Genomic DNA, 18,750 nt, shown 5'->3' on the forward strand with positions numbered 1-18,750 from the left:
CCATGGGCCTACACCTCAGCCACAGCAATGCACGATCTGAGCCGTGTCTGCAACCTACACCACAGCTCATGGCAACACCAGATTCTTAACCCACTGAGCAAGGCCAGAGATCGAACCCGCAACCTCATGGTTCCTAGTGGGATTTATTAACCACTGAGCCACGACAGGAACCCCAAAATCCACCCATCTTTGACATCTGTGTCTACTGCCCATGAAAATAATGGAGAATAGATAGTCTGAATATTTCTCTAAAAACTAGTCCTCTGCTAATAGGCTAATAAACACTCACAAAGCCATCTCATCGGCATCCTGCAAGGCTCAGGGGTCACCTAGCCAGACCAGTTCCCCTATTTTCCCTCAGCAAGGTTTTTTTGTCCTCCTTAATTAACAAGAGAACAGTAGTTTTCCTTAGAGCTGAGGTAAGGCAGCATCATAGGTGTCCAATTAAAGGTTTAAAAATCTAAGTTATGCCCAGGAAATCTTATCAGGCTTTAGACAAAATAAACGAACACACACACACACACACACACACGAAAACTTTAGTGCTCTACAGCATGTCTTGAGCACTTTTACAATTCTAGTAATGTATGACTTTGCAGCTCTGAAAAGGGAAACCAAAGAAAGCCATCTGTCCTATTACTCTACATTGTAAATTAGATGAAGAACTAGAAACAAAAGGAATGCTTTGATGATATTCATTTCTTTAAAACAAAACAAACAAACAAAAAACCCTTCATCACATGAGCTCTTCCAACAGGCTATTCAAATAATTCATGTATGTGTGTATACATACACACACACACACACAAGTGCATATGTAACAGAAAGGGGGTTGTTAAAGCTATTCACATTAGCTTCCCTGCTTGTTAACAGATTAGTTTCCTGAGTATCAAATTACCCTCTCCACTGCAGGGGGTGGGGGATGGGGTGGGGGTGGGGTGGGAGTGGCGGGGGTGGGGGGGGTGAGGTGGTGCTGGGCAGGCTCACTTCTTTCCTCGAATAATTGAATGAACATTTACCCAGCTTCTATTAGTCTAAAGCAGGGTTTCAGGTGCTATAGCTACTAAGATGACTTCTTGCCACCACAGTTTAATGGCAAGCGAAAACAGAAATTTATACCCAAATAACTCTAATGCTTGTCCTCTTTCTCCCTGTGGCTCGTGACCTCTGCCCCTCCTTCTTAGCCCTTTCACATCATGCCCTAGGATATATCATGTGTTCAACAGACACTTATGGAAAGAGTGAACAAAGAAGTGATGGATAGATACAAAGGGAGGAATGGTAAGTACCACCAGAGATAATATAATAATCATGGTTTATACTTACTAAGCATAAGTTTTTTCATTATTTACATTTCAGGCTCACGAGGTGAGATAAGATACCATTTTGTGAGATAAGGTACCACTATTATCACCATTTTACAGAAACAGAGAAGTGCAGTAACTTGACCAAAGTCAGATAGATAGAAAGGGTGGAACCAGGATTCAAACCCAGGTAGAACACTCCACAGCTACGGTTTTATTTATTTATTTATTTTAGTCATGTTTTTGTCTTTTCTAGGGCCTCTCCTTCGGCACATGGAGGTTCCCAGGCCAGGGGTCTAATCAGAGCTGTAGCCACCAGCCTACGCCACAGCCACAACAATGTGGGATCCAAGCCACGTCTGCAACCTACACCACAGCTCATAGCAACACCGGATCCTTAACCCACTGAGCAAGGCCAGGGATCAAATCTGCAACCTCACGGTTCCTAGTCAGATTCGTTAACCACTGAGCCACAATGGGAACTCCCACAGATAGGTTCTTAACTGCAAATATACTGACAGCAGAATGGCTTCCTGCTGGGGGATTATAGCAGAGCTCATTCCTCCATTCCTTCTAACTTGTCCTCCTGTTTATGATTTTTAAAAATCATAAGCCAATCTGTCTAAATTTTTGGCAGAGATCCACTTTCCTAGAATCCTTTTCTACTAAAGATGACAATGAGACAGAGTTCTAAGAAATGAGGCACAAGAGGAAGTCCAATGGTGGGCTGTGGAAAATTTTTTTCTTCCTGATAAAAGGTTCAGGGAGTTCCTGTCGTGGCTCAGTGGAATGAATCCGACTAGTATTCAAGAGAATGTGGGTTCCATCCCTGGACTCACTCAGTGGGTCAGGGATCCAGCGTTGTCCTGAGCTGTGGCACAGGTTGCAGGATGAGAGCTCGGATCCTGCATTGCTGTGGCTATGGCATAGGCTGGCAGCAGCAGCTCCAATTCAGCCCCTAGCCTAGGAACCTCCATATGCCGCAGGGGCAGCCCTAAAAAAAAAAAAAAAAAAAAAAAAAAAAAAAAAAAAAAAAAAATTCATACTTGAGGGAGAGAAAGCTTGCTGGTGTCTCTCCTTCTATTTTTTTTTTTTTTTTTTTCCCCTGCACTGAAAACAGACATAACACTAAGCCACATGGGAGCTAGCTTGGTACCGTAAGCAATAAGCACAAACATGAAAAGTCAACATCTAAGGAGAGTGAGACAGAAAGTTTGAAGGATTAGAGCCCAATGATGCCATCAAGTCTCTAAACTAGACCTGAAGCCACTTACCTCCAATCTTCTTGTTAACTGAATCAATAAGTATCTTTATTATTTAAGCCACTACTATCTGAGTTTTGACGCTTGTCTAACTGATCCACACATCAGGAAAAATTCATGAACAGGATGATACCACAGTCATGCCATAGAGGACAGAATGGTATTTCAATGCGCAGAAAAGGGGAAAGCCGTAGCAAGCAGAGGAAATAATGTGATCACACACAGGGACAGGATATATACATAAGACGATCCCTTAATGGACAAGGACCATCTTTCTGCAACTCCATAAGAGGGCTCCCACAGGGACTCTCCTTTATTAATTTGGTGGCTTTGGGGACTATCCGGTTTAATGTAGTACTTCTCAGTGTGGTCCCCAAGTCAGCTGCATCAGAATCACCTGGCAACTTATTAGAAACAAAGACCTGTGTCCACTGCAAACCTATTGGGTCAGATATGCTGATTCAGATATGGCCAGGGCTGGACAGGCTGTGTTTTAACAAGCTCTCCAGGGAATCCTAAAGCCCACTCAAGTTTGAGAAGCCCTGGTTCAGCAAACAATAAGATGTTCCTAACCCTCCTTCTGGCTCCTGCACCACCTCCTGTGCAACCCTTACCCTGCTTAATAAGGATGGTTCTTTGAGCTCCTGCCTACGAAATCCTGCCAGCACGTGAGGCCCCAGGTGCATCCAGCCCACTCTGAATCCCCCGTCCCTGGAACAAACCTGGGTTTGTAAGTGAGAGCCGGAATGGGAACAAATTGAGTCTTACAGCTCATCTCTCCTTCAAAATGGATGTCTTTTCCTGGGTGCCACCTCCCCAAGAGTGGGCTTTAGGAAATGGAGAGAGTGAAGCATGTAGCCAGGGAAACAGAGAACACAAGCTCATTTTACTGAGGAAATGGAGCATAAAGAGCAAAAGCCAGGAAAAGCTCACTATGAATTTCATTTCCCATCTGTAAAGCAAAAATAATACAAGTTGTTGAGTGAAAGAAGCCAGACACAAAAGGCCACATATTGTATGATTTCCCTTTATATGAAATGTCGAGAATAGGCAAATCCATAGAGAAAGAAAGTAGATTAGTGGTTGCCAGGGGGTGAAGTGGGAAGAAGGGAAAATAAAGAGTAACTGCCAATGGCTATGGAATTTCTTTCAGGGTGTCGAGAATGTTCTGGAATTGATGGTGGTTGCACAACTCAGTAAACATACTAAAAACCACTGAACTCTATATTTAAAAAAGGTGAATCTTATAGTATGTGACTCATATCTCAATTTCAAAAAAAAAATGAATTGAGTAGGGCTTCTGTGAATTTTGGAAATGAATAGGACCTGAAACCATCCTCCCCAGCTCCACTTTAGAGACAGGAAAACAAATGCCTTGTTTGAAATTGATCAGAAGGAAGCACCATTGCTCACATTGCCAAGGAGCCCCTTGTACTGTTGAGCCTTGTCAGTTAAAGCTGTTCCTTTTTCAGACTCCCAGAGAACACCTCTGCCACCTCAGCCTATGGTTGGCAACTGGAAGGCACTTACCTCCACCACAAGGGACACAATGAAATTGGAACTGAGCATAATGACAATGTAGACCCTCCACAGGACAGGTGTGCAGAGCAGCTGGTGGGAGATGAAGAAGCAAGTCAGTCTGAATACAGAGATTATGCTGCAAAAATTTCATGCACTCACAGCGTATATTTTCATAGATTGCAAATTACATCCTTCCTAATAGACACATGCCTATATGTGTACATGGGTTACATTTATACACATGCATATATTTTTCATATATGTACCCATTTCTATGCATGAATGCATGGGAAATGTGGATGGATTACACTCAGTGATTCCAATGATTTGGGGACTATGTTGCTTTCTTTCCTCTTCCTTTCTTTTTAACTTTTTTTTCTCTGTAGTTTCTAATTTATTTTCCGAAATAAATTTAGTCACTTTGCCGTAAAAATATAATAGTAAAAGCGTTTTGTTTGTTTGTTTTCTTTTTATGGCTGTACATGCAGCATATGGAAGTTCCCAGGCTAGGGGCTGAATTGGAGCTGCAGCTGCCAACCTATGCCACAACCACAGCAACTCCAGATCTGAGCCGCATCTGTGACCTATGCCACAGTTTGGGGCAGCACTGCATCCTTAACCTGCTGAGAGAGGCCAGGTATTGCACCTGTGTCCTCACGGACACTATGTTATGTCCTTAACCCAGTGAGCTACAACGGGAACTCCAGAAGTGTTTTTTGGTTTGCTTGCTTGTTTTGCTTTGGCTTTATGAGAAAATACAGGAATGTGGCTCTGTTCCCAGGAGGCTCTAAGGGTGTCACACCTCCTCACTGGGCAGTGCTGCTCTCTTTTTTCTAGTGCCACATCCCCTTCCACTGAGCTCTGCTTTTGAGCCCTTGGTTAGGGCTTCACCCTCAAAGCTGTGTATACAGTTGACTGGGCTGTGCCATCACAAGGATCCCACAATGGAGTAATCAGGGCTAAATTCTGCTGTCACTACCTGTCTTCTTTCCTTCTTTCTCTGTGTCTCCCTCTATCCTTCCCCAGTCACATGATATATATATTGAATGGATGAACAAATGAATGAATGAGTGAAACAAGGCCAAGTGTACTCTTGCACCTGGCACTGCCTCATGCATTGCCTTATATGTATAATTGGTAGGAGTAAAATTGGTGTGACTATGGAGGGCAATAATACTAAAACTGAAAGTTCAAATCCATTTTTAGGAGTTAGTCCTAGAGATATAATTGTACATGGCTTAAATGATACATGTGTAAGGTTATTTTATTACAGCTTTGTTTAAAATAATAAAAAATTATAAATGACTTAATGTTTATTAGGGGACTATATATAAATTATGGTACATATAATAGTGTGATACTATATTAGCATATGTATCATATATGTGATACATATAAATAGTGTGATACTATATTAGCATAAAAAAGAATGAGGGAGCCTCATGTGTTGATTTGGAACCATGACTAAAATATATGAAAGGACAAAGTGCAGGATGGTGTAAGTGGTTGTGGCAGCCATGAAAATGCTCCACCCGGATCTCCTGCTGCTGGGAGGATAAATGGCAAACACACGCCACCTGCTGCAGTCAGAATCCACCACCACATTCACCCTATGGCCATACCTCCCATGGTCTGCTCCTAGCTAATAACTGAGGACAGCAGGGCTTCTAACCACATTCATTCTTTTTTTTTTTCCTTCATTTTTTTATTTTTAGGGCTGCACCTACGGCATATGGAAGTTCCCAGGCTAGGGGTTGAATTGGAGCAACAGCTGCCAGCCTATACCACAGCCACAGCAACACAGGATCTGAGCTGCATCTGCGAACTACACCATAGCTCATGGCAACCCTTGAGCCTTAACCCACTGAACAAGGCCAGGGATTGAACCTGCATCCTCATAGATACTATGTTGGGTTCTTAACCTGCTGAGCCACAATGGGAACTCCCACCACATTCATTCTTGTGAGACACTAGACACCTCTGATGGGCAACTTTGGCTTGACTTTCTTGGAGTTGCACTGTAGTCTGAAATTCTAGCCATCCAGCTCTCCTTCCTTCTCTCTGTTCTTCACGAGGGCCAGACCCACATCACAGTGTGGTGCCCTCTCCATCTCCACTGGTGTCCTAATCTTTTTATCCCAAGGGCAATTCCTCCAATGATTTTCTTACACGCCTCATCTCACCTCAACATCTCCATCTTAGAAGACTTGGTTACATGTAATAGTTTGCTACTATTTGTGTAAAAACATGGTAGAATATACATATAAGAAATATATATGTACATATGCATGATATAAATCTGAAAGTATGTAAAATGAACTGATGTTATCAGTTGTCTCTGGAGAAGGGACCTGGTAGTTGAGGAACAAGGATGGGAGGGAGATTTTCACTACAAAAATTCTCTAACTTTTAGGGAGTTCCCTTCATGGCCTAGCAGTTAACCAACCCAACTAGGATCCATGAGGATGCGGGTTCAATCCCTGGCCTCGATTGGTGGGCTGGGGAGCCAGCACTGGTGTGAGCTGTGGTGTAGGTCACGGATGTGTCTGGGATCCTGCGTTGCTATGGTTGTGGTGTAGGCCAGTGGCTGCAGCTCTGATTTGACCCCTAGCCTGGGAACTTCCATTTGCCACATGTGAGGCCTTAAGAAGAAAAAAAAAATTCTCTAACTTTTACTTTTTAAACCTTTTTTTAATCATGGATTTCTTTTTTAAATATAAGCAATAACTAGGATGTGAAGCAGTGTGATTCCATTTAAAATAAAATAAACTTCATAAATCAGTCAAAAACACATTTATAACGTGAATTTTCAAGGATGGAAGGATAGTCAATATTGTTATAGTTTTTCTTGCCTGCATATTTTCATTTTCTAAAATGTACCCATAATTTTATTAATAAGACAATTATTTTTAAGGTGAACAGTAATTCTTTGGAGAACCTTTTTAAGTTGCGCTGGCAATGATTCCATACAGGTTCCGTCCAAACCAAATACGCTCCCTATTTTTTAATAACAAAGGACACAGCCCCTCTGAAAGTATCTTTGCTATTATAGAGTGTAACTAAATCCTACATGGCAACCTTAACTTCTGCAGGATTAAGAGGTTTTAACTCATTTAGAAGACTAGCAGGCCAAGACTATTTATCTTTATGAGTACTTGATCTAATTCATAAATATAATTATACTGTTAACCACAGTAATACAAGTATAAAAATGAAAAAATTGAGTTCCTATTGTGGCTCAGAGGTTCACAACACTGTCTGTGTAAGGATGCGGGTTTGATCCCTTGCCTCGCTCAGTGGGTTAAGGTTCTGGTGTTGCTATGGCTATGGAGTAGGCTGCAGCTCCAATTTGACCCCTGGCCCAGAAAAGAAAAAAAGGTGCATACATAAAAAGAAAAAAAAGGAATGAAAAACTGAATGTAGATATCAGTTTATAAGCCAAGAGTCACAATGGGTTTGTGAAGGTATTGCTGGTTTGGAATGCACGATGTATTCCAAATGCTTGTCTACATTTAGGAACCTGATGTACATGATCAGTCACCTGTCATTGCCATTACATGCCCTTCTCTCTGACAGACACTGGTGATACAAGAATGAACAAGATAGGATTTTGGCCCTCATGAAACTTATCTTTGAGACAGAGAAGCAGACAGGTAATTTTTACAAAGAACTAACAGCTCAGTTCCTTTTATCATCTCTTCTGTATTCTATTTATCTGCCTAAAGGACATTTAGTAATGATTAATTTCTAATTCAAAAGAAGAATAGATCGGAAGAATCGAAATATAAATATTTTCCCTTGCTTGAATATGTAAAATTTCTGTCTCATACAGAGTTTCAAAGTTGTCTCAAAATTACAAAATTTAAGAGAGTTCATGAGGTAAAGTATGGATTGTTGAAAGTAAGTTTTGCAGACACTATTATGTACGTACAGAAAAATATACGTTTGAAGAGTTAAAAAAAAGATATAAATACAGATTTGAAAACTAACCTCAGAGTTGTGGTAGGAAGAGTGTTTTAAGTAGATTCAAAATAAAACAATTTAAGGGAAAATTCTCTCACATTTGAAAGAGAAACTGTATAAATGAAATTTCCAATCTTATAGGGATCTTTTAAAAGAAAAATGTTCAATGCTTTTGAAATACTTGAAATCAAAACTAGACAGAATTTTATTTCCTGACCAGCTTAAATAAACCATAGGAACAAATTCAGTATTCTTTTTAACCCTACCATCTCAAAAGAATAATGGGTGTCAAGAATCCATGTCAATTGCAGTTGCCACCTGCTTTTTGACGGGGTGTTATATAACTATAAAATATCATCATTTCCCAGAGTTAAGACTTACATCCAAACGCCTATATAGTTCTGGAATATCAGCAAATAGAATGAATAGACACACACTCAGCTGTATGAGCAGCACAAGGACAAATATATCTGAGGAAATAAGAACACAGGCTATCATTTAGAGAAATCTGAGTACAGAGTGTCACGTCCATTGATAGACATATTCTAGATTAACACTGATTAGATTTATTTGATTTCTACATCCAAACACAGCATCCTAGATGAAAAGTACTCATTTCTATGCAATGCGTCTCACCTCTACAATCTCTATGCATGTCCTTGAAGCAAGTGGAAATTTTCATCTGCATGTTACATATTTTAATTAATAAAAATGGGAAATACATATTGGGTAACATGGACAAAATACACTTGCAATAAATGCTTTGGAGATATCTAAGTATCTGAGTCTCTTTAAGGCAAATCATCTGCCTCAAATCCTCTTGTGGAAAAAAAAAAGGAGGGATGTAAATAAATGTTTAAATTGAAATCATGTGAAAGCCTTCGACTGCTTTCTCATCCTAAGAAGAAGAGCAAAATAACTTTCTCTAAACAGACTTTTATGTGGCTATTGATTCTTCAACTCATGCTTTAAAATTTTCCCAATTAGAGGAGTGGTGATGCTATACAAAAAAAAGAAAAATGTCCCAAAGGCTAACCGGGCCACCCATTTCTCTTAATACAACCCCACCCTCAGCCCAAAATGTAAGGAGGTAAGAGGTCCTTTGGCCTCAACAATCTTTTAGAATCAGGTTTCTCCAGGCTGGACTCACTCCCAGAACAGTAACCATTATATTCACGGCAAGAGATACTTCCAACTATGACCCTTCACCTCTTCCAAGATAAATTCTGACAAGCACTAACAGGCAGAGAAATAACTACATCTTTCCAATTTGTAGTGATCCCATGAAGTGATAGCTAGACACAAATTTCTAGTGAAGGGAAGAGGTGGATTAGGAAGCCCCAGTATTCAATGCAGCATTGACGGAGGTAGAAAAGGACCAGGAAACAAGGCTGCAGAATGTGTTTATAGAGCTCTGGGGTCCAAGTCTGAAGACCCTCACTGAGCACCAATGCTGCAACTGCTCCTTGAATGATCCAGGAATGTCTGTTCTCCTCTCTGATGACCTCTTACCTCTGATCCAGTACAATTCTACTCACAGTTTTTGTAGGTGGGCTGCCTAAATGGTTTTCCTTTGGAGAAGACAAGAGCCACAATAATGCAGTTGATTGTCCCCAAGAACCATGTAGTAGTGTTCTCAAAGCTTGTGAAGACACCATTACTTCCAGTCTTTTCTGGAGCAGTGGGAGATATAGTCAACTTTGGAAGTGTTTCATTTTGCACTGTGCAGGCACTAAAAGGGAAACCAATGAAGCTAATAAAGTAAGATGACAAGTCCCTATGAAGCATTGGTAACTACACAACTACATGCCCTCAGTGCTTCTATAATTGCCTACACTTTGGGAAAGAATATACATAAAAGTAAGGAGAAAGAAATCAGCATGTATAGATCTATATTTTGGGTAGATGGACAGATGATGATAGATAGATAGATAGATAATAGATAGATAGATATGATAGATAGATAGATAGATAGATAGATAGATAGATAGATAGACAGACAGACAGATAGATAACAGATTCAACAAGTTATTTATTCAATAAATTGGGCACTAATCTTGTGTTAAGGCTATATGGGAGAAAAAGACGCAAGTCATAACTCTTCCCTCCAGTTGCCTAAGATTTCTGAACTTTTCCAAGTAGGGTGACCATACTACAGTCATATATTTGAATGTGAAAGAAAAAAAGTTTAGTCATTTCATCAGGATATCAGACTTAAACTAGGGCTGCCTAGCCAAGTTATAATGCACAGTCACCCTAGATATTTAAGATGGTCATAGTTCATATCATACAAGATGAGCAAAGATAAGTGCCAACGAATGATATCACCAAACTGTGCTACCCAGAAGAGAAGATCACTGGAAAATTGCCAATGGCTTAAGGAAGCCAAAGCCTTTGGTAGATTGAAGACCCATTTGTCTGTTATCATACAGGCTAGATGATGCTTGATAGAAATTAGAAGGTGAGATTCTAAAGTTGTGGCCATACCTGTGCATCCCCACGGAATACCAAGGCTGCCTCTGAACCAGAATGAAGCCCACAATGTGCATGGCCAGGCTGAGAAGAATGTTGAGAATCACAGAGAGCAGCAGAGGTGGGGAGATGAGCCGTCCTGCAGGTCTGAAAGGCACCAGCTTGGGATAGGCACCATTCAAATTCACTACAAAATAAATTCACGTTTTATATGTACATGAGGAGAGAACAATGTTGTATTCTTCGTCAGAATGGTCCACATATCTGAGGAAATGGACAAATTCAAATATATCACAAAGTGAGGGAGTAAAACAGTGAATGAATCCAAACTCAAGTCATATGAGGAATTCTCAAAAGAGCAGACACAGAACAACCACAAATGCCCTTTTTTCCCCTATTAAATAGGCAAAGACTATGAAATCAGAGATGAGGAAGCGATAAACAATCTCATACGCTGCTTGTGGAAATGTAACTTGATATACACATACCTTCTGCAGGGCAATTTGGCAATACATATGAAGAGATTGAAAAAGGTTCATAATTTTTGACATAGCTATTCCACTTCTGGAAATTCATCCTGAGCTAAAAAATCAGACATATAGGGAGATGTTCCTCATGGCATCATTTATAGTAAATTATGGTACATCTCTGTAGTGAAACAACACACAGTCACTAGAAAGTAATGCTTTCAAATACTTAATAACAAAATGAGGAGTCACATTGGCATTGTTCCCAAGATCCCATCCCTCCACAGAAACTTGAAAAACAAGAGGAAACTGCCGGAATCAACTTTGTCAGAACTCTGAAACACAGTCAAAGGTTTACAGCAACCAAGCAAATGCTAAATCAAGTCCAAGACAACTTAAAAATGGGAGAAAAGCTCTGAGTCGTTTTTACTTGCCCTTCCCCACTCCCTCCTTAGCTCAGAGGCAGTCTTGAAGATGGTTGTCTGTATTCCCAGTAGGGGACCCTGGTCCCTGGTTACAAAAATGGAAAAGCAGACTTTATCCACAAATTACTGTGTATATCTGTTCTAACCTGTCTGGGGGCTCCCTGAAGGACTGATACAAGATGTTCAATTCTGTTTCACCTAATACCAAACTCAACTCAGGGTGAAAAAGCAGCATTTACTCCTTGAAAACACAATAAGCTAACAAACCTATAGTCGCCTGGAGCAAAGATTATAGCTGAGACATAAAACAATGACCTGAAGCCTAGAAAGAAAAGTTAAGAACCATTTCTTTGGAAAATTATGGTATTCAAAAATACCTGTGTATGTTAAGGAATGTAGAAAGCCATGAGCATGCCCAGGGCAAGATGCTCAGAAAAACCCTAAGCTTTCAGTCCTGGATAATTGCTAAAGTCAGCACAGTCCTGGCTAAGTGTTGAAGGGCGCTAGCACAGAAAAAATCTACAAAGACTGGAAGAGGTATTGATTTATTTATGTTTTTTGTTTGTTCGTTTTTAAGAGCTGTACTTGTGGCATATGGAAGTTTTCAGGCTAGGGGGTCAAATCGGAATTGCAGCTGCCACCTATGCCACAGCCACAGCAATGCAGGATCTGAGCCATGTCTACGACCTACACCACAGCTCCCAGCCACACCAGATCCTTAACCCACTGAGCGAGGCCAGGGGTCAAACCTGCATCCTCATGGATACTAGTCATATTTGTTACTGCTGATCCATAATGGGAACTCTGATTTGTTTATGTTTTTAAACTTGCAGAATTCAATGAAGTCCCTGTCAAAATACTAGCTGAACAAAAGCTAAAGCAACAGAGATTTTAGTGACCACACATGACAACTGATACAATCTTTGCAAAAATAGTTTAGAAAAATCACAAAATAAATGGGCTACTACAGTCTTCAAAAAGCAGCAAAATAAAAAATATTAAGCCCTGGGGAAGGGAGAGAATCAGATTTCCAAAACTGCAACATTATAATATTCAATGGAATCAAATAAATTGGCAGAAATTATTTCTGAGGAAGCCCAGACATTGGACTTACTGGCCAAAGGCTCTAAAACAATTGTCTTAAATATGCTCAAGGAACTAAAGGAAACCATGGCCAAAGAACTAAAGGAAATGAGGAAAATGATGTGTGAACAAAAAGTGAATATTAATTAAGAAGTAAAAATTTTAAAAAGAAACAAAGAGATGTTCTTTTTAAAGAATACTTTTTTTAATAATGGCTACCTCTGTAGTGACATAACCATTTTGTCCAAGAAAGGTAAATATTTGGGAAAATATAAAATCCTGTATTATTGGATTTTTGTATTAAACTCCACTTCTTACTCCTACATGATTTAAAAGACAAATGCCCTAAAAATAATTATATACGTATGTAATTGGGCACACAATGGATAAAGATGTAATTTGTGACCAAGACAACATAAAAGGGAGCAACAGAGCTGCACAGAAGCAGAGTTTTTGCATGTTCTTGAAGGTACCAATTCAAACTAGATTGTTATAAATTTAGCATGTTACATGTAATCCCTATGCTTATATATTATGTAATGATGAACCTATAGTTAACATCGCACTCAAGGGTGAAAGACTGAAATCTTTCCCTCTAAGCTTAGGAACAAAGCAAAATGCTCACGTTCACCATTGCTATTCAACATTGCATTGGAAGCTCTACCTAGAGAAATTAGTGAAGAAAAAGAAATAAGTCATTCAAATTGGAAGAGATAATAAATGAATTCAGCTATCTATCTTGAGCTAAAATTTGACCAAAAATAAAAAGCCAAAGCCATAGGAAAATCTACAGGGAGAGTATTTTAGGTAAAGAAAATAGCAAAAACAAAGGTGCTGAGATGACCACAAGCTTGGCAATGCTCACAAGACAGAAAGACTAGGGTGCCAAAATAAGTAAGTGGGTAGCAATATAGTTAGAGGTGAAGTTGAGGAAGTAGGCAGGAGTCAAATCTTACAAGGACTCAGATTTAGTGGAAATGGGAAAGATGACAATAAAATTTATGTTTGCAAAATAACAGACTACCATGTGAAAGGTAAACTGAGGTGGGGGAGGGTAGCAAGAATGGAAGCAAGATCAATTGTGAGGTTAACACAGCACTCCATAAATGAGGTGACATGACTTTGTGATAGTGGCCACCACAAAGATGGAGAGAAAGGATGCAGGATATGTTTCAGAGGTAGTGCCAATAAGAATTTCATAGCTATTACATGTAAAAGTGAAGAAAAGGAAGAAATTAAGGATGATTCTAGGTCTTTGATCGAAACAATTTGGCAGATTATAGTACTATTTTAACACAGTGTGAACTCCATGAGGAAGGAATTTTTTTTTTCCACTGACATATTTCAAGTGCCTATTACAGGAAGTAGTACCAACCAGACATTCAGTAAATATTTAATAATTTTATTAAAAATCAGATCTGGTAGTATATAGGGTCCTCTTGTTAAGGCATGTTAAGTCTCCATCTTGTTAAACATCCAAGATTAGAGGCTGAGTAGCTGCATTTTCAGAACTCAAGACCTGAGACATCAAGGTTAGAGGCACAAATTTGGGATTTATAAGCAAAGAGATGACCTTAAAGCCATGGAACTGGTTGAAATCACTTAGGGAGATGGTGTAGATTGAAAAGACAAGAGACCCTAAGAATGAGCCTTGAAATATCCTAAAAGATAGAGCACAGGTAAAGTAGCAGAGGCCAGCAAAAGAGATGGGGAAGCTGTATTTATTAAAGTGATAGATAATTCAGGAGTGTGTGGTACCACAAAAGCCAAGAAGAGAAAACTTTTGAGGAAAGAGAGTGATGTTGAGAGATTCAAGTACAAGGAGAAAAGAGAAGTGATCAGTACTGTGAATAGCAAGAGAGTCATTTGTGGATGTGACAAGAGCAGTGTTGGGGAGGTGGCAGCTGAAGTGTAGATAGTAGTTGTTCTCCCTGAGTATTTTCTCTGAAAGCAGAGCTTTTGAACAAGTTTTTTAAATAAGAGGTTGGCAGGAGAGCTGTTAAGAATGTGATGAGATGGTATAAGAGGAGATAATGTGAAAGCAAGACCAGGAGGCATGTGGAAGAGGAAATCTAAGACTAATATTTTTTTAAAATTGAAGTATAGTTAATTTACAATGTTGTGTTAGTATAGCAAAGTGATTCAGTTATACACACATATATATGTGTGTGTGTGTATACATATATATTCTCTCTCAAATTCTTTTCAGTTATAGGTCATTACAAGATATTGAGTATAGTATTTCCTGTGCTATACCGTAGGTCCTTGTTGTTTGCCGACTTTATATTCAATAATGTGTATATGCTGGTACTTTTGATTGTATCAGTAACATGGTGGCTGGAGCTGGCTCATCCTAGCTCACAAGAGCCAACTGCTGCTGAGTTTGCAAGCCAGTTATTTTTTTTTTTTTTTTTTTTTTTTTTTTTTTTTTGGGTCTTTTTGTTGTTGTTGCTATTTCTTGGGCCGCTCCCGTGGCATTACTGTTGTTGTTGTTGTTGTTGCTATTTCTTGGGCCGCTCCCGCGGCATATGGAGGTTCCCAGGCTAGGGGTCGAATCGGAGCCGTAGCCACTGGCCTACGCCAGAGCCACAGCAACGCGGGATCCGAGCCACGTCTGCAACCTACACCACAGCTCATGGCAACGCCGGATCGTTAACCCACTGAGCAAGGGCAGGGACCGAACCCGCAACCTCATGGTTCCTAGTCGGATTCGTTAACCACTGCGCCACGACGGGAACTCCGCAAGCCAGTTATTAAACACAGCCACTATTAAAAGAAAATTATATGAAGTTACACATAGATAAATACCTAAAAAATAAAGATAATGAAGACTCAAAACTGATAATGTCTTAATGACTTTACTGCATTTTAGTTATCTCTGTTCTTAGAAGTTAAAAATGAAGACAACTTAAAATTGTGTCACATCTGTAACCATTACATCATGAACAATTTTTTAACTGAGGAAATAACCTTTCAGCTTTTAAGAACTATTATCCAATTCAGCAAATAAATTGCTCACATCAATGATAAATGATTAAAGTTTCAACGTAAGTCTTTATTGCTTTGCTCATTCTGGTAAAGAAAAACATCAACCAACATCCACGCTGGAAGTATTTCAGTCATCACTCACAACCACATGTTGCCTACGGATGTGAGACTGACAAAATTTGATGAAAGCATTTCTGTGAGAATCAATGAGCTGAAAGGAATTGCAAGAAAGAGTAATACATATTTTACTATTAATTGATAATTGCTCAATACATATTTTGTTTTTTAGTAAGGCTTATAATAAAATTATAATGAAAGTTTGTATATATACAAACTTTTGTTTTGAGAGCTGTTAAACATTTGCCAATAGGAGTTCCCGTCGTGGCTCAGTGGTTAACGAATCTGACTAGGAACCATGAGGTTGTGGGTTCGATCCCTGGCCTTGCTCAGTGGGTTAAGGATCCAGCGTTCCCTTGAGCTGTGGTGTAGGTCGCAGATGCGGCTCAGATCTGGCATTGCTGTGGCTCTGGCATAGCCGGCGGCTACAGCTCTGATTAGAACCTCCATATGCCACGGGTGCAGCCCTAGAAAAGACAAAAAAGAAAAAACATTTGCCAACATACCACTGCCTCCCACAAAACAACAGCACAGGCCCAACATCCTAATTCATGTCCTCTATTATTAGACTCTGGCTGACTGAAATGAAATGGCAATAGAATTAAAGATGGCAAGTGGACAAAGTGGGTATACTCAACTGGTTGGGAAGTTTGAGAACAAAGGGGACAGCAAATAGTGGTGGTGAATTTGGGGTCATGAAAGAGCTTTTAAAGAAAAAAGATAGGAAATATATCTATATTCTGATTGGAATAATCCAGAAGACCAAAGAAAAGTCAATAACAGGGAAAAGATTATTATAGGAAAAAAAAATCCTTGAGGAGGTAGGATTAAAAGTACAAGTGGAGCTGGTGACATTTATATGTAACAGAGAGAACGGCAGAGAGTATATGGTAAAGATAATGGTTAATAGGCGGTTGGGGAAAAACTCCCACAGCAGGGAAACTGTGGTGACAATTCATAAACTAGTGAGGAGGTGGGGGTGAGAGTGGCATAATGGCCTTATGAGTTGTAATGGCCAGATCCTTTCATCTCTGTCCTAAATCCTGAGAGGCTGGGATTGAAAATTGGAAACATAAAAGCCATTTAGCTTCTATAAACTGGGCACATTTGGACTATAACTACACTTAAAAGCACATTGAAGTCAGTGTTCCTTGTTTTCAAGGTGCTTTTTTCATTTAAAATGTTTAGTGGCCATTTATAGAAGCTCTACATTTTGTGAAAAACAGCAAAACAACTAGCCAGATTTTCCTTTGCTAACACTTTTTTTCAACATCAAAAATGAGGTTTCTATTTCCCCTTTTTCTTTCTGTATACCATGCCCCTTGGGAATAAGTCACACATCACTGCCACTATAGCTGCTGCCCCTCCTGGTGGACCAACCTTGCCAGGACAGTGGAAAGTAGGTGGAGGGGAGCACCTCTGAGAAGAAAGGTAAAAAATGTCTTACTTGTTACACCAATAAGAGTTGTAATGGCCAGATCCTGGAACAGAAACTGGTAATTTGAAAGGCTGTTTGTCTCCTGAAATGAAAAAAGAAAGTGACTCAAAAAAGTTACGACTTCTTGGATAAAGTTTGATATCAATTATGCTCATTTTCTCATTGCAACATAGGATTTTCAAGGAAATTATTGAGGACATGATGTAGTCAGGGGACTGGTCATATCAGCAGGGACACCATAGATCAGACTGTGAACTCTTCTCTAACCAGGAGGGTGACCGCTGTTTACTTTCTGGGCTGGTCCTTTGAGCATCGGTATTATCCCATGTTGAAGGGAACATCTCCCTCTACTAGATTCATCTCCGCTCTCTTTTCTGCTTGTTAGCAGAAAAATTTTGGGTTTGGTCTGGCACAACAAAGCAGTGTGTTCTCAATGCTAAGTGACAAACGTATGGTGATCTTACCTAAATTTCATCATTGGAAAATAAAAATAATTGAACTTACTATTTGCATTCTTGGGTATTGTTGGAAAGCCTGATAAAACACCTTAGTATTCTTGAGGGAAAAAAATGTTAAGGTCTTACTGAGTTCAAAAAGGATTTGCTTCCCTGTCCCCCCCTCTTGGAAAGAGATAATGATGACCCAAGTTTAATTCTACTTTTGAATATAATGAATTATTGGCATTCCAAAATAGAACTAAATTTTTATAAACAGCCTCTCCTTTTTCATATGATTCATCAGTGAGTGGGAAAAGACTCATATAATCTGAAAATAACAGAAGTAAAACCTTTAACCTAGGAGCAAGAAGGCAAGATGTAGAAATGAATCCGAATCTTCAGAATAAATGGAATTCCCTTTCTCAGTGTTAATAGAAGAAGCCCATATGTTGAGTTCACAAACACTAGCCACTATTTCTTTCCTCTTTTACATTTTGTTAAATAGTAAAAGGCATCACAAGAACCTATGTACATTGGGGGTTATGACATGCCAAATTCTAAATCCCTATATTCAGGGAATCAGTGGTATGCTGCTTCATACTCACTCATGAAAGTTCATTACGAAATTTTGTGAGCTGGTTGTTAAACACAGCAAATATAAAAACATAAATTATACAAATATACCATTAAATAAATTGTACTAAAAACAAAGGTGATAAATACTCAAAACTCAGCACTTCCTAATCATTTTTCCTACACTTTACTATTATCTATAGTCTTGAGGTTATTCACAACTATTTTATCTGTATGGTGCAAGTACTATAGAGTGGCTTGCTATTGTACATCTCTTCCCAACATTCAGTGGCATTAGGTAGATAACTTGAAATCAGCCATGATGGGAATATTTACACCATTGAAATTGGCAAACGCTAATAATCACAGTTTGTTTTTCCAGGAAGAGCCAGTTATGAAACATTTACTAGCACCACAATCAGAGAAGCTGCTCTTTAATGAATGATATGTTAGGGCACAGCCACACTGGAATTGGGAAGACAGGGACCTGATCCAAGCAAGCAAAAGCAACAGCAAGACAGAAGGTAGTATGTTCAGTTCTGAACCTCAGCTACATCTAGATAAAAAGCTTCTATGTTAGAGAGTCAGAGAATTGACACCAACAACTTTTCCTGTATACATTTGTCTTTTTCTGATTTACTTTCGAAAATTTTAAAAGTTTTGGAGCGGCTGTTGGTGCTCAAAATATCCCATTTGCCCC

At 39.4% G+C, this 18,750-nt stretch overlaps 1 protein-coding gene across 7 annotated transcripts in view; it reads right to left on the reverse strand.

Annotated features, from left to right (window-relative positions):
- The window catches only part of ATP13A4 (ATPase 13A4), a 160,196-nt gene that overhangs the window by 11,834 nt on the left and 129,612 nt on the right, over window positions 1-18,750 (reverse strand). For all 7 annotated transcript variants that reach the window (XR_014824548.1, XR_014824550.1, XR_014824549.1 and 4 more), the window contains 5 exons: window positions 17,050-17,122; window positions 10,538-10,709; window positions 9,589-9,782; window positions 8,432-8,520; window positions 4,097-4,177 (listed from right to left, as the gene is read on the reverse strand). Coding sequence is in view for 4 of the 7 variants with exons in the window: in XM_084990722.1 (XP_084846848.1) it covers window positions 4,097-4,177; window positions 8,432-8,520; window positions 9,589-9,782; window positions 10,538-10,709; window positions 17,050-17,122 (609 nt within the window). In the remaining 3 variants the exon portion in view is untranslated. The remainder of the gene's footprint in view (window positions 1-4,096; window positions 4,178-8,431; window positions 8,521-9,588; window positions 9,783-10,537; window positions 10,710-17,049; window positions 17,123-18,750) is intronic.

This window comes from Sus scrofa, chromosome 13, assembly GCF_054392235.1.
Source record: "Sus scrofa isolate SSC_HxYL_T2T_F1_AM1 chromosome 13, Sscrofa_HxYL_maternal_Yorkshire_Landrace_v2.0, whole genome shotgun sequence".
Taxonomy (NCBI): Eukaryota; Metazoa; Chordata; class Mammalia; order Artiodactyla; family Suidae; genus Sus; species Sus scrofa.